This window comes from Pelecanus crispus, chromosome 6 (assembly GCF_030463565.1).
Source record: "Pelecanus crispus isolate bPelCri1 chromosome 6, bPelCri1.pri, whole genome shotgun sequence".
In the NCBI taxonomy this organism is placed as follows: Eukaryota; Metazoa; Chordata; class Aves; order Pelecaniformes; family Pelecanidae; genus Pelecanus; species Pelecanus crispus.
In genome coordinates, this window is record NC_134648.1 from 48,067,994 (window position 1) to 48,095,162 (window position 27,169).

The following is a 27,169-nucleotide window of genomic DNA, read 5'->3' on the forward strand; positions in this document are numbered from 1 at the left end:
AACACCAAACTGACTGGATGAGAATCCAGCAAACAAACGGATGCAGTGGTAGGGCGCAGGAACAGAGACAATACAATGCCTGAGAAAAGAGAAAAAAATAGAAAGGGGCAGAGTTTGAAAGTGGAGACAAGAAGCTTACATCTGATATCATCAAAATCAAGGAACAAGAATTACAAAATCAAACCAAAAGACAAAAAACCCCAGGCTTATAGCAATATTTTTAGTGTTTAAAGGAGACTTCATGTGACACATTATGACCTAGATGTTAGTATCACTGCTGTAGTTGGCAAGGCAGTTAATATACCATCATTGTTTATTCTCTAATTGTTTCCTGTACTGGAAAGATGCCATTAGCTGTTAGGGAGGTTCCTCGTTCTCTGTGTGGCTATGTTCTGTCTGCTTAGCCTAGCATCTTCTGGGTTTAGAATTTTATGCCAAACATTTCACATGGGAAAAAAATCTAAATTAAACCAAGAAAAGTACAGTCATATAGTGGAATGATCCCCATCAGTCCTGCTTATATCAAAAAAGCTCATGTTAAACAAGACATAAATCATGTTAATGATTGTGTGGTCAGTTATGATCACATCTGCAATCAGAAGTTTAAGTAGATTTTATGCTATAAAACATTGGGCTAAGTTAATCTTAAATAATTCTCCTCTCAATCATTTAAAAATGGCATGTTCTCTGAAATATTCCTGATTTTATGAAGTTCAGCAAAATTTTTTTCTTTTAAAGCATGTGACTGTCTTCTGCATTCACTACAGTTTATTTAGATCTGACTGGAAATGTTGAGTTTTCAGAATAATATTCCCAGTATTCCTAGAACTACATTATTCCTGCCTGAGGACACAGGGCGTCTTTGAAGGCAGCCTTAAACATCATTAAACTGTTTTCTAAACTATTATATATTGGACTGCTGTCAGTTTGCAGTCTCTCTTCCCCTTCAGTCTCTTGTTCATTCTTGCTTTGCAGCCTTCTCCCTCAGATTCTTTTCCCACTAAATGTGCTAACTGCCATTTTTCCTATTTGAGTCTTGTGATCCTGATGAGTCAAGTCTCAGTCTAAGTAAAGCATAACAACTGTTCTGAAAGCAGTAGTCTGTGCTGATTTATACCAGCTGAAATTTTGTCCCCATGTTTCTGATCCTGTCACTATTATTAGAAATATGGTAACACCCAGATGTATTAAGTATCTTTCCAATACAATGATATGTCCCAATCCTTGCTCTAGAGAGCTCCCAGTACCAAAAGAGAAACAAAGGAGAAGGCACCAAGTCAACTTATTTTAGTATATTTTAGTCTCGTTCTGAAGAATTTACCAAGGAAGACATGCTTCAGGACAGTCTGTGCATACCACGAACTTGCTCTTCCTCTTTAAATTTCTTGATGACACCAAGATGCTCCTCTTACTGCAGTTTAACACTATGGCAGTTAATAGTATGTTTTGAGCCTGTTCTTTATTGCCACTTTGAATTTTCAACTCAACTGATTGTTGCATCCAAACTGATTTAACTGAATGCATTAATATGTGTTCAAAAGAACCTCCACTAAACAATTTGTATGACTCCAAAGGTCTTCCAAGCCTTTTAATTCTCTGTATTTTTGCAATGTCATCTGAAATACAGTTGCTTTTCTAAAAGTGGTGGGTTTTATTTTGTTGGGTTTCCTTTTTTTTGTTCTTTTTTAAACTTAAATACTCGTCATTGTTTGTTGCTTATAAACATCTCAGTTTCCAGCACTAGTGATTTGGAACTAGCTGCACAGATCTTTATGCAATACATGTGTGTGTGCATCTGTCTGTCAGTTCTCATACACTGCTGAGTCTCTCATCATTTTCAGATTTGCTGATCCTATTTAAACTGAATGACTATGGGATAGAAATCTCAAAGCTATGTTTCATATAAATTTCATGAAAATAAAGAGCAATCTATCTGGACAGGAGATTCAGCTACTGTTCCCATTAAGACAAAGGCTGCAGCATGAGGCCACTCCTAATTAGACAGCAGAATGCCCCAAACTCATGAAAGGAGGCATAATTTGGGGCATGCTTTATATTAGATACTGCAAGATTCAGCCCCAAGACAGATTCACAGGAAATGAGCTTCATTACCTCCTCGGGTCACAGAATGAACATGTTTTTGCTTGCAACATTTGTTCCATTACTGTGCTAGGGATGGGTGTTAGATACAGGGATGGTAAGTGCCAGGAACATTCTTTCTGTTTTTGAAGATCATTAATATATCTGCTTTTCTTCAAAGTACTACAGTACCTCCCTGCTTTTAATCATGAGCAGCCCAAGCTCAGCTGCTACTGGCTAATACTCTTAGATGTGCATTGTCCTTACTGACAAGCTGTACGTGTTGAGATTTTCTAATTAAAAACTACTATTTTTGTACAGATAACACTTTGTATATGGTGTTCATGTACAGATATGGAAGCAAGGAGAGGCATGATCTAGAGGCAAGTGTGGGATTGGGAGTCAGGATCTTCTCTGAGCTCTCAACCTAGCTTTTCATATTGCTTCAGTCTGTGGCTTAGGGAAAATCACTTTCTCTGTCAGTGCTAACATTCTTCATGTGCAAGACAGGGTTAATGCTGTCCTACCTCCCCAGAGAATTATGCAAGAGAATTAACTCACTAACGCTTTAGATGATTTTTAGCTAAAAAGTCTCATAGCATTCTTTTTCAGATTTGTAGCTCTAAGAGCTTGTCAGGGAAGCAGATGTCTCCTCAACATCAAGTTAAATCTGAGAGCCTGGGAAATGTGGTTCAAAGTTGTTTTACTTGCAGCAGCAATAGTTGTAGGGTGCTACCTGCTTCAGGACTGCCTCTGTCAGGGTTTGTCTAGGCTTCTGCTCTCCCTAGACCCTGAGCGTTCAGAATCCTGAGTGATGAGGTCTGTCTCCTACTTTTTGGATGTGCTGAAATCTCTTCCCAACCCTTCCTTTGTGTGGTCAGGCTCTGCTCTCCCCAGCTGCCCTCTTTATTTGCACAGTAGCTTCTCCTGGTTTCCTGTCCTGTCCCCATGGAGTTCACAGCAGGGCAGTATGCTTTGTAGCTGAATCCAGAAGCCATGGTCCGTGTCAGCTTCCAGTCTCCCCATCCTTGCCTGGAAGGCAGCCAGAATCTCAGCACAGTGTGGAGACAAAGGCCTTCTTGGAAGTCCAATACCCCCAAGAAAAACATCCATGACCTTTCTTTAGGCAGGTCTCAGCCCAGCTTTTGCTGATCAGACTTTGTTAGAGCATCCGTGCTTGCTGTTTCTTCAGAGTCACGGACCTCCTTGCCAATCCATGCTAACACAGGGAAGGGGTTAAGACTGTATGCTTCGTGGACTCTAGGATCTTAGTGATTTTAATAACAAGAAGAAGAACTTCCAGGAAATATGCATAATATCAAACAGAGCACAATGAAATGTCACCCCTGAATAAGAAGGGGGTGCAGTGACTTGAGGGTCTCCATCCCAACCACATGATGTGTCAGACTCTAAGATGCAAGAGACTAAACCAAGTTCCATTTTCGTTTGTTTTGCTGGGGGGAGGTGGGGTGTGACTGCTATTTTCCAGACTTCTGCACTTGTACCAGCTACTTATTTAAAATCTGAAAGCTGCGATTAAGGTAGAGCTTCAGGGAAGGGAGAGGTTAAGAAGGATTGGGAGCTTAAGGGCATGTTGTCAGTGAGCTCTAGTTAGGAAACAGGCCTGTTTTGGCTCCTGCACTTCCTTTTCTCCCTAGAGCTCTGCCTGTCAGAAACGCCTTCCCACACACCACTGCCCTGCCATTTGCCAGAGAATTGCGGGGGAGAGGGGCTTTTCCTGTCTGTGTGCCTGAGACTCAGCCAGCCCTCAGACTGTGGTTTTCTCTGGAGCCTGGAGCCCACTCGCTGTGGCTTTGTGTGTTTTTCACCAGAGAAGAAACTGAGGACAAACGCAGTGAAGGGCGCTGCTCCCAGGGTCACGCTGAGGTGACTGGCGAGTGCTCAGCTATTCCCCTCATCTCCTATCACTGACCTCTAGCTGCCAAACTACACGGTTACAGTATTGCCTCTTTGCCCTGGGAATCTGACTGACTTCGAGGAAAGACAGGGCAGAACTCCCAGCAGGTTGCTCCTTTCTGAAAAGAGTTGAGCAGTTTGCAGAGCTCCCGTAGGGAACCATTCCCCACTCCCTGCTTTGCCAGTCCACTGCTCAGTTTTCCAGTGCCTCATGACATGCAGATTCTTTTGTCCCCTGTGATAAATCTCCAAGATACTTACTCTCCCACCTGCTATAGGAATAGAAATATTTTCTGTTCCCTGGTTTTACTGGGGATTTCCTTTTTGTCAGCTGCTGACCTAAAGTCCCTTTTTCAGAGAAGGTACCCTACCGCCTTTCTGTTAGTCCAGGCACCTACGGGGTTAGACTGAAGAACTTGCATTGTAACATCTTCCCCATAACCTTTTCCTTTCCTAGAACTGTGTCTCAATCTCACCTCCGACACAAAGAATAATTTAGCAAGATAAATGCAGAAAGTCAGTCAAAGCAATAAAAGCTTTACTTCTTTGGGGATGGGAGCCCACTGCAAGATTGTCCCTGCTCACTGTAGGGGGGCTGGGCTAGATGACCTCTAAAGGTCCTTTCCAACCCAAAACATTCTATGATTCTATTAGACTGAGGATAGGACCTCTCTTTTTTTAATCCAGAATAGTATCATTCTGTGGCAGTAATGAGCTTGTTTGCCTTCCTAGAAGCTAGTCCCAGCTTCCAAGGGTATAAAATTCAGCTCTAAAAACTACTTCACTGACTTGACCACTTGACTCTTCTTTTTATGTGTGGGACTGTCCCTGGAGCCCTGGGGTTGCCTTCAGCAGGCAGATATTATCCCTCACAAAAATGTCACCCACCTCCATCAGCTCTCTCAGCAATATTCAGAGAGGTAATCACCAGTTACTATGGTATTTTTGTTTTCTTTTTTTTTTTTACCAGGCTTTCTTTGCCAACTACTCACAATCCAGCACCAGCCATATAACTATGCCAGCTGGCTCTGATGCCTGCAAGACATCAAGTGCCACTTCCAGTATCCAGAAAGCAGCCAGTTTGCACAAAGTGATGCCATCCCAGAGTATGCCTTCTCAGCTAGTTCCAAAGCCTCCAGCAAACCACAGGCAGGCAGTGGTCAGAAAGGCTGCAGCCCAGAGGATTTCCAAGTAAGTTTTATCTCTTCACATCCACAACGGGGAGTTGGCACTGGTTCCCCTGAGAAGGAATATCAGAGAAGAACCTGTCTACATGCGACTCTGACATAGATCTTTTTGGCTATGCTGTCCAAGATAAATCTCAGAATAACCTGAGCTGTGTGTACTGAAATGGGTGTGCGCTATGTTGCAGTTTCATGTTTCACAATGGTAAGGTAGGTAAGACTGTAACATCATACAAACATAAGGACGTAGGAACTGCCAGATTGAATCAGAGCAGTATCTGATCCAGAGTGGGATTCAGTTACCTAAATACAGAGTGCTAGTGACATTTTAGATGCCCAGAGCTATTCCACCTGACCTCCAGGTGCTGCTCCAGATGAGCACAAGTCTTCTATAGGTCTTGTGTTGTATCTGCCAGTCCCATGTAGACATCTCAAATAACTTGAGAGTACTAAGTATGGTAATAGACATCTATGTTTAGGCACTTGAGTCACTCCCTCCATGTTTAATCTTTGATGGGGGCTAGAATCTGGTGGGTCAGAACAGGCTGCCAAAAAAAAAAAACCCAACCCCAATATCCTTAACAAGCTAATCTGCCCTTGAGCCAAGTTTTCCCATAAATTTAATGCACAATGATTGACTTATGCCTTCAAGCACAAGTATTTATTTCATTTGAAGTGTTTATATTGTGCCTAATGTAATGATAGCTTTCCTCATTATCTGTAGAAATCCTTCTTTTAACTTTTAGTAAGCTTTAGTTATATAGTGCTTGCCATTCTAAGGTAGATGGATTTGGCATGTGTTATCTTTAAAAATAAAAAAAAAAATTCACCATGAAATCTTGCTTACTGATTGTAAGTTTCCTTCCTTTCCATTTCTTGGTGTGTCTTCTCTTTTGTGCATTATGAGAAAATGTGAGCAAGGCTTCTGGGTTTTCTTCTTATTGTTTACCTTTCTTGGTAGCTTCCTCAGCTCTCTGTTTATCTCCTCTTAAATGACAGAACTGCTTTAGACTAAATCCTTCATCAGGTTTTTCCTCATATATCCTCAGGCTTGTTTCATCCCTTAATACTGAAGGGCAAAAATTGCATTCATAACTTCCTCCCTTATACTTACTCTACAGCCAGAAGAGTTGTAAAGCTTTCAGAGCAGGTTCCTGTGAGGTTTCGTGATTCTGTATTCCCTTCCTGTTTAAAGAGAGAAGTTTTACTAAAAGATTACTGATGAAAGACACCTTATGAAGATACTAGGGTACTGTCAGTGTGCGTGGATCAAATCTGGAACTGCAAGGCATATTTAAGGAGCTTGGACAGAACTGCTTTGGGGAAGCTTGTGTATTTCCTGCCTGTACTCTTGCTATCTTAGGAGATAGCACACTGAATTAATCCCCCAAAACTATTTAAAAAGAAAACAAGATGTTAGTAGACTTTGTCAACTCAGCAAATGCAGATGTGAGCATCAGGTCTGGCAGGTACGTGCTGGTGGGTTTGCTATCTGATTTCTTTTATGTTGGGTAGCTCTTGTTAGTACAGGTGATAGGCTGTGTCAGTGGGTTTCTCTGCCGGGCGGCAGGGATGTGTATTTGAAGATGCCGGTGTGCTGTGCTCACTTCTTGGCAGAGGAAATGTTTATCCTTGTGAGATGGAATTGCAGCTCCTTGGACAGACTTTACTTTGCTGCATTTTTGTGGTTTCTGCTCTGTGACAGGCAGGAGTGTGGGAAAACCGGAAAAAGTTCAGCACCAAAAATGCACAGAAGGGGGAAAAAAAGCAAAAGATTCCTTCAGAATTTCAGAAAACTAATCCAAGTATTGAAGGCTGCAAGGAGCCACTCCAGAAATACTTTCCAAGTTGCCTTTCAGTCTCCAGCACGGGGCTCCAAACCCATTCTTGCCATTCATGGGATCTTGCAGTAACATTTTTTCACTTACATGGAAAACAGCAGTGCCCAGCTATATTTCCAGCCTACTGAGAGCTGATCGTTTAAAAACTGCTATGTCTCAGTCTAATTTAATCCATTCATTGTTGTCAGGAAAAGCCCAGAGATGCATCAACAGAGGAGAGTGAATGGAGAGAAGCCTCTGAGTCAAAGGAATATAGATTAGAGAAGAAAAAGATGTCTTGCACACTCCAGCCTGTTCTTTACTGTCTCTGGTTATTCTGTACAAAGTATTCTCGGACACTGTGTGTAGTCTGCTTTCAAAAAACTCCAGTGGCAGAAACCCCACCATGTGCTATGGAAGACTGTTTAAGAATCTAGACAACCTTATTATCAGAAAGTTTCTCCTGGTCTGCAATCTGAATTTTTCCTTTGTTTCATTCTGTTGTACCTTGTTCCTCCTTCCTGAACCACCCTAAACACTTTCCCTTGCAAATACTTCCCATCTTTTGAATATCCTTCCACTTGTTGGAGTTGCCTAACGTTGCTTAGACTTGTTGAGGTTTTGTTAACCTCAGATAGTCTTTCCCCTCCAAGTCCTTGATTGTCTTGAATTTACTGTATTTTCTTCAGTTTGTCAGAGTGCTTGCCTTATGGCACCCAGAATTGTACTTTTCCAGTGTTGGGACTACCATATCCTTAGGTTATGACATGGTAAATATCCCCCTCCATAACATCGAATCTAATTTGGGCTTTTTGGCCGCTTCATTTCTCTGTCAGGTTGTTTTTGATTTGCTGCCCACTCTTACCCCCTAATACTTGTTGACTGTTTTCCTGATCTCTCTCCTCAAAGAAGATGTCAGTGCTATATATTATTTCCACAAGATTCACTGAAACTAATCCCATTCTGTTGTTAAAGCTCTCAAGTCTCTCTTTTTTTTTTTTCCCCATATATTTCAGTAAGCCAGACCTTATTTCTCTGTCTGCTCTTGCACGCCTGGCTTTTGTTTAACATCTTAATAAAGATCATCTTTTTAAAGTTGTTTGTAGAATTTCTCCAGAGACTGGACTGTGAAGACAAACTAAAATCAACTTTGTCTCTTTGACCTATCTCTTCCTTGCATGCGTTATCAATTCTCTCCCAGCCAGCACACGTGGCTTCCAGAAGAGGAAGAAAAGAATAAGAAGTAGAAAACTCAACTACAAACAAAATGAGATGCTAAAGATGAACATTACTGACTAATTCAAAAACTATCTAGTAACTTGGATACTTCCCTGGTTAAAACATAAAGGAAAAAAGTAATGGAACAGCCAGACAATTCAGTCTTGTCTTTTCAGTTCCTGGCCTCTCTTGTTTTCTCAGTCTCTCAACTTGTAAAAGGTGGTAGGTTGACTTTATAATGGATTGTGTCCAAAGCAGACTCCTTGCTTAAGCTAACAGAGTGGAAAACTGGGGCCCATATTAAGGTGTGGAAAAAGACTAACTGGGAGAAATGGTTTAATATATAGCTCTACACTGAAATGTAGTCCCATAAAATGGTCTCATGGGGCTCCATAGTCTTGATTAAATGTGCTCATATCACAAGTAGAAAGATAATCTTTGAACACCTAACACAACAAGCTCTTCTTTCTTTCTAAGAGTCAGACTGGGGCCTTTCCACTGCTCATGTTGCCACTACTATTGGCAGGTCTATGAACCATGAAGAGACCTGCTGATAGCTGAGAGCAACATTTTGAGACCGAGATACAGTATTCGTAAGCTGTGGAATGAAGCAGATGTCCCTGGAAGCAGCATTTGATGTATCAAATCTTCACATTACAGATGACAGCATGCAAAGTAGAAAAATATATTACCTCAACTGTCAGAACCCAGAGTGAACTGGTACAGGTGGTAGACAGAAAATCTTTCTGCTTTTAGGAATTATTAAGTCACAATAAATACTAATTTCTGTGCTATCATTCCTATAGTAACTTTTCAGAAACCTGCTCTCTAAAACAACATCAAGTAGAGCAAGGCCTTGAACAGCCTGTGAACAGAATTGTCAAAGAAAAGATCTCAGAAAAATTCATCTGTCAATGTTAGACCACTGTATATAAAGAGAGGAAATGCCAGGTAGAGAAAAGGAGCATATAGTTCAATATGTTATGAGGGAGAGAGGGAGCCCAAGAAGATCACTGAGTTTACCAGCAATAGACTGGAACATCACAAACTATTGGGGATGTTGATCAGCGTGGCATAATTTCTTGTACTGAACTTCTCTGTAAATGTCATTCCAAACAACTCTATTCAGGAAGCTTTTCAAAACAAACATTGCCTTCAAGTCCCAACACCACAGCACAAAATCTTTCTACCTTGTTGTTCTTTTGTATGTTTGCTTTGCATGGTGCCAACAGCAGAAGAGCCAAAATTCTGCTCTATTGTAACTAGTACAGAAATAGGGTAGAGTTGATGCATTTCTCCAGGGTTCAGGAAATCCATCCTACAGCAGGGTGGAGTTCTGACTGCAATTGGATACAGCAGTAGCCAGCTGTTTTAGGACAGGCTGGCCAAGCCTGGCAAAAGTGCCAAAAGTAAAATGATGGCCACAGAGTGAGCCCTGTAAAACACTATGGTTCTGGTTTGTTTCCTGTCTTGCCCACGTGTGCTTATTCATAGGTGTCTGTGAAGTGTCTTAAGTGAGCCAGGTACCTCACACATACAAACTGAGTGCCCACTGAAAAGAGGACAGGCCGCAGGAGAGCAAGCATGTAACTGTTACTGGAGCCCCTTTCACTTTTGCTACTGCTGTACTGCGGCACGCTTGTTTTTTTAGCTCCTGAGCATCTGGGTTAATCAGGCTGCCTGACCCTTAGACATTTTTGGCAGCAAAAGCAGTGCATCTGAGAGACATGCCTTGATTTAACACCCTGACACAGCTGGGCTCACTAGGCCTGTAGCTCTTAGCCCTTGGCTAGCCTCAGATCATACACACAGATACACATGCGGAGATAGCCTGTCCAAGAGCAACAAAGAGGAACAAGCCTCCCTGGCTCTGGGTCTTCACATCTGTTGCTGTCCTCTTGTCAAACCTGAGCTTTTTGTGATGTGAATTTGTTAGTGTCAGTTCTGTCCCCCCTGGACCATTAAATGCGTTCATAGCACCCCAGGAATAGGTTGTTAAAACAAAGGTCTTCAAAATTTAGTCAAGAAAGTATTTCTTTGTCACCTGTGGAACAAGAGCATCCTCCAAATTTGCAGTCCAAGGCTGGGCAGCTTAGGGCTGGTTTAGTGGCTAAATGAAGGAAGTTACTATCAGTTTCAAGGAGGGATTAGCTGTATAAGAGATAGAAAAGAGCAATGACAGATATTTAAGTGGACAGGACAGTGGGGACAGTGTTTTTGTTAATATTGAAGAAGAAGAAATGGAGAACATAACAATGGATTGCATTGGAGAAATGGAAGCAAAACCAACACAGACATTAAAAGCAGGAAATGGAGAAAGGCAGTAGGGTTTCAGCCAACCCAAGGAGGAAGAAGGTGGCAAGGGATTAACTCAGTTTAAGGAGTGAATATGTTCTGCCTCTGGAGCTTCCTGCAGGACAGCAGAGAGAACCTGAGGGGTGAGCTTAGCGTGGTGGGAGATCAGTGACCCAGAAGCAGACCTGAGAGTGAGCTGTGTGGAGGTGACAGTTGAAACTGCAAGAATCAAGGTACACTGTGGGTAGGCAGAAAAGAAGAAGGGCGAGTCTGTAGAGAGAAAGAGATACTCTAAACATAAACCACACTTCAAGGTAGAAATGTGACTGTTCCCTGTTTTATGGGTTTTTTTGTTGTTGTTGTTGTACTTGCTGGTATTCGTGATGACATTTTCAACCACTAGTCTTGCATTCTACCTACAGAAGGGTGAGCTGAATTTGGCTGTCAGTTGTGCTGCATTAACAAAGTGGACAAGCTAATTATGAGCATGGAACCTCTATGTAAGAAGCATAAAGATCCATCTGGATTCTCAGCTCTCAGAAGGACCATGCAGTATCAGCAGCAAAAGGAACCATAAGTATGGTTCTTAGAGATGCAAAATTCTCTCCAAGAGACAGTAAACATAGAAACAGGCACCTCATTTGACAATAGCATTTCAAATTATGGCTGACTGAAGTAAGGGGTTGTGTTTTGCAAATGTCATATCTGCATCCCTCTCCCTTCCTGTATGGACTCCAGTTTATTTCACTAAAATTGAACTGAGATAAAATACAGGAGTCCTTCACTGGCCTTTTAGCTGCCAGGAGCACCTGGATTACTGGCAACTTGCTGACTGAAATCTGAAAGCAAAATGTTTCAGACAAAACTATAGAAACTGCACACGTATGCCTGGGTCTGTTAGTCATCAGGATATCACATGGGGATTGGAGATTACAGTGCTTTTCTGGGGAAGAGCTCACAGTAACTGTGTAACACTGCAGAGCTGAACGAATGAAGGAGAAGGACTCTGGCAGAGAGACAGGAGTGTACACACAGAAGTCTGGAGTGGTCAAAATAGAGTTGAGCAGGAAGGAAGAAAGGCAAGGAGGGATAAGGGAGGAGAGGACAAACCAGGAATAGATGGATCAATTGTATAGATTTTAAGGACAGAATAGATCATTGCAGCTATATAGCTTGACCTTGCCTTGTGAGTAGACCCATTTTTTATGTAGGAGGGCATGGTCTCAGTTTGGTAATGAATCTTTATAACGGTTAAAGGAAGTGCAGTTGTACTCCACAGAATATAGTTTTGTTGTAACTCAAATGCTGAGATAAATGCAGGAGGATTTGCATAAAGTATCTGCTTGAGGACTGGCACTGGACAACTGGAGATTAAATGCATCCTGTGGGTCTCAGTTTCCAAGACAAGTGAGAAATCTTGCCTAAATGAGCTGTCTCTGCTGAGACAATATACAAGGACTTAACTTTTGAATGTAGCATGTTTTTGCCAGTGTGTGCATTTCTGTTCTGAGGTTGCTTACTCATTTTACTTCAAATTGCTGGAATAAGGTGACCTCAGCATTACTAGTTGAGTTGTACTTTGGTGGTCCAATACCATTTACTCTCTCCTTTATCCTCCAGAATCAGCTTCTAAGGCATGTGAGACAATTAAGTGTTTTAGGCACATCAAAGTCTTGCTGGTAGCTCGATTGTTCATCTGTCTTGCTCTGCCTTTTTAGAGTTGGTTGCTGTCACTGCCTTTTTCATACCATGTTCAGGCACAGCCTTCATAGCTGCAGTCCTAGTGAGATTATGTAAACTAGGAGAATTCTCAGTTTTTTGAGACTTATTCTTCCTTGGTATATCCCTTCTTATCTCTGTCTAATTTGATGCTTTTACCTGTTAGGGTGACCTCGACTGAAAGGCAACTGAACGGATTCCAGAACAGCCTTCACAGTGCCACATCCTGTGAGCCAGGGACAAATTCCACAGGTGAGCGCCAGTGCCAATGACCAGGAAAGTGGGGGTGGGCATGCTGGGATGCTTTCATCTTTCTCAAGCACTGGCAGGGAAAAAACTTTCTCAGCAAGAAGAAACACAGCTGCCTACCCTGCATGTAGTGGTTCCTAGGTAACAGTCTGGGCTCAGCTGTGCAGGGAATTTATTCCTCCTGGGATTAAAAAGACTAAACAGAAGGGAGCAAAGGCTGAGTTTCATGGAGTTGGAAGAGGAAGATCCCTGAAAATGTGGCTGGGAAAAAAAACTTGGCTAAAATGGCTCCTCTTTGCTTTAGGCTTTGGCTCAAAGATGCTCTGTTGTTTAAGCTTGGCCTGTAATAAAGGGCCAGGACATTCTTTACATTTTTCTTTAGTCTTACAGAAAAGCCCCTTATTTCAGAAAGACATAGCTGAGACTTGTGAATCAGCTGCATAGTGAAGTCAATCAGCAGAGGTGAAAGTTCCCAAAGGAAAATCACTGAGACTTATAGAATCAAATCTTCATCATTCCCTAGTGGCTAATTAATTCAAACAGGTTTATCTGCTGTTAAGGTCTCAGTAAATGAGAACCCAATCCATTTTTCATTGATGCAGACCTATTAGCAGGTAGAGCGTAGCCTTGATGAACCCATATTACCCATGGCCCATAGTAATTTGTGATGGTGCTGTAATGGAATATATGGACAAATTATGGTCTAGAATGCTTTAAAAAATTATGTTTCTGACCTTTTGTTTTCCTGTGAAAACCCTGAAAACATGACTTGAGTATCACTAATGCAGTGATCTCTGTGTTTTCACAGGCTGAAAGAAAAGTTTGCATAGGGGTGAACTACCCAATTCATCTCTTGCATATTTAGCTCTGAAACTTAAAGATGACATTTCCATTATTAATGTCAGTGACTTTATAGCTGATCCTCTAGCACAAACATTCAGCTAATGCACTTATCGTACAGTTCCAAACTGCCTCCCATGCTTTACCACCTGCCAAAAACTCCAGTTATCCTACCAGAAATTTTATAGGGTGAATAGCCATAGTCAATAAGAAAGACCATACAGCACATTGGAATGTGACAGTGTAGGAATGGAATATAATGGGATTATGAAAATAAATAAAATTATGTCAACACTGTAGTATATGTATATTTGAGGGAAAAGTTCTGGTCTACTGTATAGTTCAAGTTGAGTTTTTAGTACAGTATATAAAGCAAGGTTACACATAAATTTACAAGTAAATGTAAAAATGGAGTTCTCAATATATTGACCAAACTGGTTTGCTGAGTGGACTTACATGAAAGTGTTTGTGTGCTGAATTCTGCCTCCTTTTTCACAGTTTTAAGAGCACTTAAACACTAAAACAGTTGCCACCCTGTAATTTTAACCTCTGCAAGAGATTTTCTCCATCTCCTCTGGGTACTGTTGTTGTTATGTATGTCTGTGATAACTGTAGGTAGCATTTTTCTATCCTTCCCTGTTTCTGTGAATATTTATGCAGAGCATGCATGAGGATTGTTGATAATATTAATGATGGAAGGCAACAGCCAGAGCTGCAGGAAGACTATAGCCTAGATAACAACTACAAAGTTCAGGGTAGTCACCCTCCCCAGGAATACTTATAATCCAGTGAGAACTGAGAACTTCAGCTCGTGTTTCCTTCTGTAGGACTAGGCTAGCTGTACTGTACTAAACTTATCCTCTCTCTGAAGCTGAAACAAAGGGTTTAGCCTGCCATTCAGCTAAGAGTGTGAGGGTTTAGTTAGAAACCTGGTTTGGCTAGGGGTAGGCTAGCAGAACCATGGTGGGTGGGTCACTTAAAGCTTCCTTGTTGCTAGAAGAGGTATATAGCTCCAAGAACAGTGCTAAATATTGCGGTGATTGAACTAACTAGAGCAAAATGTTTGTTCTTGGAAACTGGGGAATGATATTTTCTTCAGCTTTGCACCAAGCCACTGGTATGCGTCAGAGGCTGCTGTGCCCAGTCTTGTGTGTCTCAGAAACTACTCTGGTCCTTCCTGCAGGAACAGCTGTTTTTCTTCTTCATTCTCTCCCTATTGATTGCTTACACTAGGGCCCTGATTTCCCTCATCAGCATCTTATTTGGGGTTACTGTTTCACATGTATTTAGTATCCTAGATACCAACTACAGGGGTTGGACACACAAGTCATAAAGCAGATTACAGAATAAACTGAAAGCATTTAAAGATAGAAGGCTGTGAAAAGTTGCAGAGATAAAGGAGGAACCAGGAAGAACCTCTGTATAAACACACACAAATGTTCAAAAATGTCTGAGAAGCTTGAATAGGCCTTCTCTTCTAACAGCCTATCTGAGGATAGCTATGGGGCACTGCAGAGAAGCAGCATAAAGGTGTCACAAATAATCTAACCAAAAGTAAGGATGATGCTCAAAGGAAAGAGAGTCAGGCAGTGTGGAAACTTTTAACCAGGTTGTCCAGAAAACAATTCCCTGGTGGTTAGTAATGCAACTGTAGGAGAATACCAGTTGTAGATACTGTTGTGCGGTGGGCTCAAGCTCTTGAGGATGGATTCCTTGAGATGAAATAAAAGGGAGAATAAAAGCAATTCTGCAAAGCAGCTCAGGATTCTGAAACAAGCCACCACTACAATGAAAGTGTGGCAACCTCTCATCCCTGTGGCCTCATCCTCATTTCATGAGAGGCAGAAGTTGTGTGTGAACTGTGTGCCACTGGCGTAATCAGAGAGAATGCAGAGATTCTCATGAGTATCTACAGACAGGAAGCTAAATCTGCAAGTTATCATTTGGGATTAATTTGTAGTGTCTGAACAGACAGTTTTGTATCAAAGTTCCTGTCAGTCATTCTGAAAATACAGCCATTATCACATTGCTTTTTTTGTTCTGTGTTACTTTGAGGGCCCCACAGCATTACACTGATTGTTTCCTGCTTCATGGAATTTAGCAATTCAATTAATATTAGTGAAATAGGGTGATTGTGAACTAAGAAATCAATTCTCTTTTCCAAGTCTTCTTCAGAATATAGCTTGCTGAGTAACAGCTAAGCTAAGTAGTATGGTGGGTTGTTCAGTTCCAGGTTGTCTTTCTGAGGCTGTGTTTGATACAGCAAGTTCAGATGATGAAGGACGGAACCCACAGGCTGGTCTTTTTTTTTAATATATTTTTATATATTAACAATTTAAGGTATATGGAGACATTTTGCCATATTTTGCTGTTTTATTTTCTGTTCTTCTCTAGTGGCATTAGGTGAATAGTGGATGAATTCTTTTTATCAAGAAAGTGAAGTTCTAGGTAAAAGGTGTAATTTTTCCACCGGAATTTAGCTTTTGAACAACTGGCAAGAAACATCAAGGAAGTTCTGTAGCTACATGGAAGACCTCATAGTTAGAAATTTGTTATATTTATTATTCTTCCTTTTTGAACATGCCAACACAAAGCAGGCTTTACAGAGAATTGAGGATGAAGGGTACTTCATGAAAATATAACAGCATAGTCCCAGGCAGCTTCCCAGTTCCCGAGCTGGACTCTTGTCCTGCCTGGAGACAGGAACAATCTGAAAATATAGTTAACCCCTCAGTGCAGTTGTGGAGTAGATGCACAAGGTGATGACCAACCGCAGCTGATTTTATTTGGTTTGGTTTGGTTTGTAAAGGTAACAGCAACTGTGAGTAAAATCTGTCTTCTGTCTTTGTGCTTCTCTCTTTTGTTTGCTGTCAACCTTTTGAGAGTTTGTGAAAATTTTATTTTAAAAGCTTCAGAAGACAGAATGCCTCTGGGGTTCTGTTTTGCTATGGCAAAAATACAATGTGCTAATAACCTGTATAATTACAAATATAAATCATGATTAAAGCTGGGCAAGACTGATGCCTGGCTCCAGACTTGACAGGACTTTCACCTTTTCATACTCAGACTGATTAACAGTGATGCAGTTTTGTTGTGCTGATGTTTATATTACTAGTATCTGCATGGCTTTTCCACTACGTGTGCTGGGAGAAGAAAAAAGCATTAGAGTTACTGATTAGGGGAGGTAAAAGTAATATGCTATCTGAGTTTGACAGCAGTGAAGACAGCTAATTCATGCAGTGTGTCAGATCTCTACCTAGTCTGGTTTAAAGCATGAGTCCAAAACTAATTTATTTGTATTCTAGTTCTCTTGAGAATACTTCATACAGATGGTGAATGTCAAAACTCAATCTGAAGCCAGGGAGGAAACTTCTTGAGCTAGGTGGTATACGCTTGGTTTTATTCCCTGTGATTCCCAGGTCTGTATCTGAGCTTAGTTGCAGGATGATGCTCAATGTCTGTTTACTTTGGACATTCACCTGGCCCCCATATCTGCATGAATGCCAAGTCCTGAAGGTATGCAACTCTTTGAAATAAAATGTATCATCATTTGTAAGGGCTTAAAACTGGATCCTGAACTGCAAAGAGACTAGTTGAAGAATATGGGGATTAATAAGTTGGTTTGGATCTAATCCATGTAGAAGGCAGGCTGCTGTTCTTAGTTTTCTAGTGATTTCCTTCTTTAGGCTAAGGTGGAGAGTAGTTTCTGAACACCATCCAAATAAGATGAACGTGCAAGCAGTGTGGTCTGGTATAGAGCAATGAATGGAGCCTGCTTGCAAACTAGTGATAGTAAGGATCACTTTTGCACTTAACTCTTCTTTGCATCTAGCATGCTCCAGATTTTTTTCCTTTTACAGGAAATCTACAGGTAGACTGTGTATTTCTAAAGTTTTTTATATCCAAGATTATTGTATGGTCCTTCATAAGAAGGTCATGTATGTCTTGTTATTGGAAACCTGAAATTAGAGTTTATGTTGGAGGTGCTAAGCTGTGACTGGCTGTTGTCTACCCACTGCTTGAATTAACATTATTCCTGAAATGCAGCCTCTTTTATTTTCTTTCCTTAAGATTATATAAGAGATTCTTTTAGCAGATGTGCAAAAGTACAAGCTTCAAAATTGTCTAGCACCAGCAAAAAAACAAAAAAAAAAGGCAAGTAAACACAACAGGCATTTAAACAAGACGCATACAATCACTTTGTATTGTTTGTCAGATCTAGACAAAGAAAATGCCTGGGATTTGGAGATTCTTTTATCAGCCAGTGTCTCTCAGCTCTCTTGAGCATAAGGGTGGGGATGGGATGGGATATGTACTGTTGCCACTGTGCATGGCTTGTGTCAGACCCCCAGACATTTGCCACAGTAGGGTGGAATTCCCAGCTGCCCAGCCTTGTCCATGCTTCCTCAGCTTCTGCCAGGCTCCCCTGCAGCCTCGGAAGGCAGTAGATTGTTGAACACCAATGTATTTATTTTTATGTTGTTACCACATTCCCAAGAGGAACCTTGGCTATGATTTCAGCTGGTCTCACCACACTGTCCAAATCCTTCATCAGGAACAGCTGGGAAAAGAAATCACTCAGGTTTCTGCACAGCACATTGCTGGTACGCCTCCTCCCTCCCACTAATCCCGTTAATTCCAGTCTTCATTTGCCACTCTCCTGGTTCTCTCTTGTTGCTGTGACTGACTGCACAAGTGGTCTTGACTTTGAAAGGTGACCTTCAAATGGGCACCTCGACTAACCTCAACCTCAGACTACTTTGGCTACTCACGCACAGGGTATCTTATGACACAAAAGAGCAATTTTTGATGTCACCTCCTTACTTATCCTAGTCCAGGAACGGAGTAATGATGAGCTCTTCTATGTAAATCCTTCCAGAATCACCTGTCTGGCTGAGAAGCTCTGGGTGGGTCACTGAAAGGGAACAGCAGTGTGATATCCAGCACCTTGCATCAAACTTTTCCAGTGCAGCCCCTACCCTACACAGAGCCTTTGTCCACAGCAGTAATAACATTCTGTCAGTGTCTCTCCCTGTAGTGCTGTCTCCGTGCAAAGGGTTATTGAGAAACCGGATCAGTCCATTTTATCATATTTTGGAAAGCAGCGGAGCTTGAGGTGAATCCTACTATTGTGCCTCCCTTTTTGGGAGGGCAAAGAATCAGTTAGAATGGAGGATATTTGGATTTACATTTGTTTTTAGAATTATCTTCCTAAAGCCATTGTTCTTTCATGCGTCACAAAAACATCCTGGATCTTCTCTCTCTCCCCCCTGCTGACTTCCACAGTTTCATAAAGAAGGTAAACAGGAAGGGGGAAAAGATAATTTCTCTCCCTGCTATAGTTGTTGCATCTGTCCCAGGTCAGATAATGACAGACAAGCCTGTAGTACCAGATGGACCAGAAGGGAAAGGAGAAGAGTAAAGACCTTCTCCTTACCCCATTTCTCAGTACTCTTTGAAGGAGCAGGGAACCATTATCTTATGACTAGCAATGAGCAAATACTGATGTCTCTAACCAATACCCCTAAAATAGATACAAATTATCAACAGGGCATGACTATATTCAAGTTTATCCCGTTATCAGAAAACTGTGTGTAAGTCTCATTAAGTCCCAGCAGAGTGTAAAGCTCTGCCAAAAGCAGCATTCCTTCTCAGATGATGTTAAGATAATGTCCAACTCAGCCATTGCCTCTCAGCTAGAGCTGAGGGTCAGTGTTCAGTTCTAATGATCTAAATGACATTAATTCCTTAACTTGTGAGAGCAGCCTGCCTCCCACACCTTTAGTCAACCTTTTGCCTTTCTTTTATGAAAGGAAGGAGTTTTTTCCTGTTGCTACTGGTCTCATGCCGCTGAAAGGACATTCCAAGTCTCAGGACCACTGGGAAAGCAGGAGAAAAAGGAAAGGACAGTCTTGGCTTCCCTGTTTAAGAACTAGGACCCAGCTTGAATTTTAGGAGCCTTCACTTCTGACAGACTCAAAGAAAACTCCGAAGCAGGATAAGTAATGACTTCAGGCAGTTGGCATTTTTGCCTGACTGGAGGCTGAGCATTGCTTGTTCTCAGTAGTTAGGTGATGGCGAACTGCCTGTATTTCCTTGCTGTGTTGGAAACGTCATTCAAGATCAGGTGTGCAAAGACTGGGGAGAGGTTATATAATATCTTGGCTACTTCTGTCTCACATCTGGCCCTTTGGCATTAAGCTATCTATAGAGAGAGAGGATGCCTTTGCCCATCCAAATTGGATTTTGTTTTAATCTGGCATTATTTTATTGAGACTAAAAATAGAAGCCAAAATGTGTGTGAATAGGGTAAAAGGCGTGTCTGAAGTTATGAGATGAAACGTGGGGAAGAGCCAGAGAAGAGAGAGCCACAACAAACCAGGGAGTACGGAGCTGAGTAAGAGAAATCAGAATGAAGGCTGTCAAGTACAGAAGGGCATTAGCAGTCAGGGTGAGGAGCCCACCCAGTGTCTTCTCTGTAATATGGGGAGCAGGAAGGCTCATGCTGGCTTCCACTGCTATTTCTCCACTTGTTAATGAGGCTACTCACTGCTCTTTTCATGCAGTGAGACTTCACTCAAATACAGTTGTGTGTACTGTTTGTGTAACACCCCCCCCCCCCCCAAGTACATTTTCATGACTTGGAACTGCTGCTTTCTCTTGCCTGCCCGGTCCAGCAAGCCAACTTGAAATTATGCCCAAAAGATGGGGGAGAGAACACTGGGCTTCTGTTGTCAGTTGTCCTGGCTTGCTAGTGTCAGTCACCCATGGATATAAATAAACTGCATCTATTTATTGCCTTTCTTAGTTGCACTATGTATTATCAAGAGAATGCTGGGCATCACTCTAGGATTAGAAATTCCCTCTGCGCTAGGTTAATTTCTAGGATTATCAGAGCTTTTCAAGGAAGGAAGTTCCTGTTTTCAACACTAGATTCAGGACGCTTTGACATGCTTCTCCGTTCTGCCACAGACCTGCTGTTGGGTATGATGAAACAGGCCAAACTAGCTCTAAAAAATGTTAGCATGGGTCCCTGACCCAGTAGTGTCATCTATTCTAGTGCTCTGTTCAGTCTCATTCCTGCAGCTTAGAAGCGGAGTAGATAGGTGCTGGTGTCTGACTAAGACTGTATACATCTGTGCTGGGAAAGTCTATATGGCACTGAATTTTAGTGTGCAGGTATCCTGTACATGACTTCACACAAGTCCTCTGATTTCCTTGTGACTCAGAATCATATCCATAAAATGGAGGTAATCCTTTTCTTCCCCCTATGCAGCTGTTCTAAGTACAAAAGTGTTAAAGTTTTTGAGGTGCAGTCGTGGATGACATAATAGTATGCAAACATGTTGACAGACATACAGGCAGATACTTTAACACCTCCTGGCAGGCAGAGAATAAAGGAGATTCATGCTGTTGTATGTGGTGATTCACTGCAATGTCTCTTATCACTAGGGAGAATCAACCCTTAATGTTGGCTGCTGTCAGGAATTAGGTTTTTTTCTGTCCCCCCTACTCAACCAGAACCTCAACCTACTCAACCAGAAGGAAGTGGAATGCTCACCAGTAGCTTTGAAATTATAAAACTTCATAGAATTATATATATGAATATTTATGGAATTACTGAATTGGCCATGAGCTGCACTCATGGTAGTAACATACGTATTTACTTGTAGACGTAGGAATGCCCCTCTCTGTGTTGAGTCCTCAAGATAGCCATACAAGAAGAACTCACACAAAGTGATTTTAATTCAGTTTGTGAGAAAAGACAAACTGTACCATGCATTTCTGTAGGAAAAGGAAGGCTCAAAAGTCTCTTCAAAACAGGAAGATGAGGTTGAAGTTGGCTGCCTCTCTCATGTGCCTTTGTTTCCTTAATTTCAGCATATTGCCAAGGGATAGGTTTCTGGACTGGTATCCTATCTTAACACACATGGTTGACAGTTTGGTTCCTAATTCAGGTTCCAAACTTTCTGTGCAGTGACATAGCTGGCAATCCTGCTTCCTAAACATCTTTCCAGATCCTCTGTGCTATGTGATGTTTGGCTCTATGCTGGGCTTTCAAGGAGAGTGTATTTTTTGAAATACAGCAATATTTTTAATAAGCACCTCTCAACAAATGTCACTCGCATTTAGGAGCAAGCTGATGTGCTAAATACACAGGACAAGCTTTACCTACTAGATTAGCTGTAAAATGCAAACTGTCCAAAATAAACTTGGTACATTTCTAAGTGGTTTGGATTTTTCTTTTTAAAGGACTGCCTAAGGATTTTTAAGTAAAAGAAGTGAAGATGACATTGACTTTTTCCCATAACATGCCTAAGTAGGAAAAAGTTGCAGTATGTAGAATTAAAATCTATAATAGTGGGAAGAAGAAATTTTTCCCTTATACCCATTTCATTTCTTTTAAAGATCAACCTTTTCACACCACCATCTCTCCTGCACCAAGGTCCTCAACATCTTTTGGAGTGGGAAGTAGACTCCTGTGCAGGCGAATGAGTAAAAGACACAAAGAAAGAGACAAAGCATACTGATATGGGAGAAGGATTTAGAGCTACTCAAGGAGCATGTGAAGAGATGAGTCAGATGAGTCAGACGCGAAGAGTGAAGAAGGTATTCTGGGGTTTGAGAGGAATACCAAGAGTACTTTTTCACACAGTAGCTTATTAAGTTAGGTTTTGTCATACTGATCTGTGATCTCATCTGTTACTGTAGAGAGAGGTTGTGTGATAGGGAGATCCAGATTTCTGGTGATGGCTGAGATTTGTAGAGCAGTGCAGCAGTTTTTCCCACAAAACAGTCCCCTCTGATTACTCAGAATCTTTGCTTTGTGTTTTTTCCAGCCTCTGCTCACAGAGAAGGGCTAACACTGAACACCAGGTGAGGAATCCAGGGTGCTGCTTTGAGTATGGGGCAAAGGCACATACAGCAGTGACTTCATACCACCACACTCCCATAACACCCAGGAAAAAGTGAAGAGGAGGCCCTGGTGAGAGGACAACCCACTGAGGAGAGTACCTGAATATCTGTGGAAGCTGGTGATACACGTGCAAGCCAAGGTGAATGATTGCCTCTGAGAGCTTCTGCTGCTGAGTCTTCTGGTCCCTTCCTCCCACCTCTTTCTGATCACTAACTGTGAGATCTTTCTATAAGACAGAGGTCCTCCAGCTGTCTGTACTGTTCCTCCTAAGGTCCAAGTTTGAACATAAAGTCTCATTTGCTCAGCCATTTCAGTCTGTCCTAGTCTTGTAAAAGCCAAGATTCTCTGCTATCATCACATGGCAACCATCAGCAGAGAAAAATATTAGAACATATGACTGGAGACATCTGTGTTGGTTGCCATCTTGAACTTTGGCATAGAGCCATAGAAATTATTGGTTTGAATAAAGTAATTTCTTTTTTTTGTTTGTTTTGGTTATAATTTCAGTTATTCACACCCCCAAAATATTTGCTGTCATTTTATTGGACAGGATTTTAAATCTGTCTTTATGTTTCACTGTTGGATGCTTATGTTCTGTGTGGCTTATTTTTGTATTTTGATTTCTGTTTGTTTAGGCTTTATAAACTTTTAAAATTGGCTGATGTTTTCAGACCTAAGCTTGAACCCTAAGGCCCAGGTGGCTCCTATCAGTTGCAATAGTGGCTTGGTGAAGCACTCCAGTTAAAATTTGCCTAATGCTATGAAAATTAATTTGCTTGTGTTAGAAAACAACATCAGCAGCTGGAAAATGTATTGGAGAGAAGATCCACCCATCCTTAAAATGAACAGGAAGCAGCTTCAGCTCTGGCGCTTTGTTGGTGCCAGGTTAAAAGAAAACGCAGTATTTTGCAACTTCTGCCCTGTCAAACAGCAAGTGGTATGACTGTAATTCTCAAAGGGTACAAAATCTCCTGTTGTTTGTATCGGAGCCCTCAGAGATTGGATGCTAACACTCTGATCTGTTTTCTTATTCCACATCTCCCCTGTCATTTCTAGCCTGTATAGTCAGTGTTAAGAGATCATTCTCATGTGTTGGCAAGTAGATAATGATCAACCCAAATGGCTGACAGAAGAAACAGTGTCAGACAGGGAAAGTGTTTTCTCTTGAAATGATTGTGTTTGTGTTCACTCTTGCATTGTGCATATTTTCTGTCATTCAAGACCAGATAAATTGTGAGAAGATGAAATAATTATGTTCATACCCCATTAGTTTCACTATTGCTTGCTCCAGGCATGATTTCATAGGCCAGAACATGCATTTTTCTATTTCTGTTCCACTCATGCACATGACAGACACGGAATACTTCATTTGTCCAAAATGCAGTTCTCTGATGTAGCTGTTCCCGTTCTTCCTTCATTAGCTTACCTTTCATTTCCTAGACAGTCACGATCCTGTTCACTTTGTCTGCGTTTTCCAGCTATGGTCTTCAAGAATCTCCATGGCAGTTGTCTGCTGCCTGTGCTGCCATCACATACCATCAGTGACCAAGAGATTTGTAAAGTCTTGTGAAGTTACTTTGAGATCATGTCCCTTCTGTCTGTAATCATTGAATTTCACCCATGGATCTCTGAGATAGATGTTTCTACTGATGCATCAAGTTACTGGCTCATGATTAGTGAAAATTTAGTTACAGAAGGTGTTACTTCAAACTTCTGCACGTCCTCAGCAGCTGTGGGCTTCAAGACCTTGGGTCTGTCTTCTCATAGCCTATCTTCTCATAGCCTACTCTGCTACATGTGGTATTGGCTATAGCCTCCAGCTCTGTTACAGAACTGATGGAGGGCCTATTTCCCTATAAGATTTAGCTTTGGTAAATAACGGATTCCATTCCTTTCTTCCTTCCAAGGGATCTGAGTTATCCTTGTTCCACTGGCTTTCATGTGCAGGATTGAGTAGCTATATGGTATGCATCGTTGTGGAACTCTCATCTCTGTTTTTTTCCCTAGTTTCTTCGTTTAGGTTGTCACAGCCACCACTGAAAACTATAGAGAGGTTTGGAGGATAGAGATTTAAATGCACAGTTAGCCCAGGAATCATTGCCCAGAGGATCATTGGCAGAAACAGCATTCTTGCATCTTTGTCTGGCAAATTACCAATTAGTGCTGGCTTATGAACATAGGTTAATTGTTTTGTCAGCTTTGCCAGTCTCCCACCCACTCATTCTGGGATAATGATTTGTACTCAGTTATAGCCAGCATGTTTCCTGAACTTCTTTGCATTGCATGTTAGATGTAGCCAACACCACATCTGTAGCTGTGATGACTTAGTAGCAGTATATCTGACATGTTGTCTCTAAGATTTTTGAAATATTCAGAGAAATGCACATTGCAGTCTAAAACCCTCATTTTGAAGGGATGAACATTGTCAGCTTCAGGAGCAGTGAAGTCTTGCATCCTTTATGCCTGGAAAATTTTTCTTCTGCTTCCAAAATATTAAAAAAAAAAAAACCAAAAACCCCAAAAAAACCCCACCCAAAAAACAGGGATATCAAGACTGGTCCTTTACCTTAAGCTAAACACCTAGACTTTGAACTCCTGTTCTGCCTCAGGATATGTTAGGGCAGCCAGAGCGTCAAAGCAAACAGCAGTATTCCTTTACCTTGGGCATCTGCTGATCCCAGCTCTGAACACAAATGCTGTTACCTTGGGAGCATGTGCAATACAGAATCAGGAACATATCCTGCAATTCCAGCCTCTGATTTTTCCCATCTCCCTGTACTCCTCACCCTGGAGTATGTCTTTGTATGTCTTTGTGCATGGTGGATACTGTGTACTGAAGGATAACGTATGTATTTTGTCTCTTTTTAAAAATCTCTGAGAGTGCTTCAGTTAAGAGATTCAGTGGGGAGGCACAGAACTTTCCCACACATCTTGGAGAGAAAGCATTTTACAGGAGGTGTTTTCTAGTACAAGGGAGGAAAGGAGAATAGAAAACCATTTTGGATTTATAATAGTTGCATGCAAGGCGAGTACAATTATATACATGCTTCTTGAGTGGGGATTAGTTTGTCTCTGCTTTTATGAAGTTTACTTCCCTGTATTCATCAATGAGTTTCATTGAAGTGCCTTTGTTTACTGTGAGAAAGGAAAATTACCAATAGGAAGCCCCAACAATCATTCGGCATCTACTAGATGCCGAATCTATCTAAGGATATTGCCAAGGGGTCCTCTTCTTCTCTCCGACTCCATGATGTTTGCATCACTTCTAAGTTAAGGACCCTGTTCCAATGACAGAGAATCAGGCTTGTTAGTCTTGAAAGCAGTAAGGTGCACATCAGAGTCCTGGAGGCTGAGGTAATGCGGAGTTCATACAAGCGTTTTGTGCTGTGTTTAGGTGATGAGCGTACTACAACCTAAAAATTAAGGGAGGGATATTAGATTCTCTCCATTTCAGAAGCAGCTGACTTGTACTCAGTACATAGAGTACTAAGTTCACTTTTACATGGTTCATCAGCCTCATAAGTTGTGCGAGTGATATCATTGGGAGATCATGTTGTGATACTAGATAGACCACTTAGTCTTGGATGCCAGTGAGACATACTGAAATTTCCATTCTCAGGACTAGATATGCTTTATGGTTTGTTGGAAATGCTCCTCATTGTGATGCCTGGAAGGTTGACATACATATCTCTGATACTGTTTCCATACTGTGGCAGGAGGTTTTGGTATCAAGACCTTTGTTTACTAGTAGGAATCTCAATGCTACGCCTCTTCCTCATACTGGAATAGGAATAGTCTCTGTGTGTATGGAGTTGAATGGCTGGCAGTGCTGCACCATTCGTTGTCTTTACCTGTGGAGATCATCAACTTATAGATGAGTTTACAGAACAGACTGGATTCTCAGCTTGCATTTTTTCAGGTCTGTACCTGGTACTAATACAACAGTTCCAGTCATTTTGGATTATTTGCTGGAAACAAAAGTAGTCTGGCTCCTGACTTATTTTTGTTAAGGTTTACTTGATCAAACTGCCAAGGACTTTTTTCCTCAGTCAGTCCTACATTTGCTGCTGCTGATAATCCTGGGCTCACTGTTTGAATCTGGATGGGTTATTTGCTGGTGTTTAAATAGTTGGATTTTTTTGGTTGCAGTAAGTAACTAGCTGATTAATCCTCTTCATACTATTTCCTTTCTGGACACATTATTCCTGTGGATCTGTCATGAGTTTCTTCCAAAAGAAGCTTCTAAGCTTTACTTAAACCTGGGACTTGACCTCCTTTTCTTCCTTCTAGAACCTCATGTTTCTAGAGCTAAGACATCCTTGTTTACACCAAACATCAGGAAGACCTTATTTTATCTTTACAGAATCAGGTCAGTCAAACAGTCCTTGAGATTGGTTATACCAAGAGCACAAAACTTAACGTTCATAGTTCTCTTCATGCAGAAAGTGGTTAATTGGAAAAGGGATGGGCAAGGAGGAGTGTAAAGGAGAAGGTGAAAAGGGAGTCGTTCACAGTCTTGCGCGCTAGAAGTAGGAGCGTCAGATGAAACTAACAGATACCAGATTCAAAGGAAAAGAAAAAGGGAATGTGTGTGTGATTTTTGTTTCACAGTATGTAATTGACCTATGGAACTCCTTGTCACAAGATGATGTGGATATAAAAAAGTGTATGTGGTTTGAAAAGACAAGTAGATAAATCCATGAAACAGTAATCTATTAGGGCATATTAAATATTAAAACTAAAAAACAAGCAGGAAGTTTCTAAAACTTTTCAAGTGACTATTCTGGGGAAGTATCACAATGGGTTTTTCCAATTTTTAGCTTGTCTGTCAGGCATGTGCTGTTGACCCCTGTCAGAGGCGAGGGGTGGGATAGAGGGTCTTGTAGTCTGACTTGTATGGATGTTTTATTTTGACAGTTGCAGTATAGCAT

General features: G+C 41.3%; 1 protein-coding gene across 4 annotated transcripts in view; it reads left to right on the forward strand.

The window, feature by feature from the left end:
- The window catches only part of TTLL5 (tubulin tyrosine ligase like 5), a 137,175-nt gene extending 114,509 nt beyond the window's left edge, over nt 1-22,666 (forward strand). For 3 of the 4 annotated variants that reach the window (XM_075712640.1, XM_075712641.1, XM_075712642.1), the window contains 4 exons: nt 4,967-5,187; nt 12,399-12,484; nt 22,162-22,198; nt 22,285-22,666. In XM_075712640.1, coding sequence (XP_075568755.1) covers nt 4,967-5,187; nt 12,399-12,484; nt 22,162-22,198; nt 22,285-22,294 — 354 coding nt within the window. In that variant the 3' untranslated portion in view covers nt 22,295-22,666. Of the gene's footprint in view, nt 1-4,966; nt 5,188-12,398; nt 12,485-22,161 lie in introns of all 4 variants that reach the window. The other variant, XM_075712639.1, reaches the window with a different exon arrangement.
- The last annotated feature ends 4,503 nt before the right edge of the window (nt 22,667-27,169 follow it).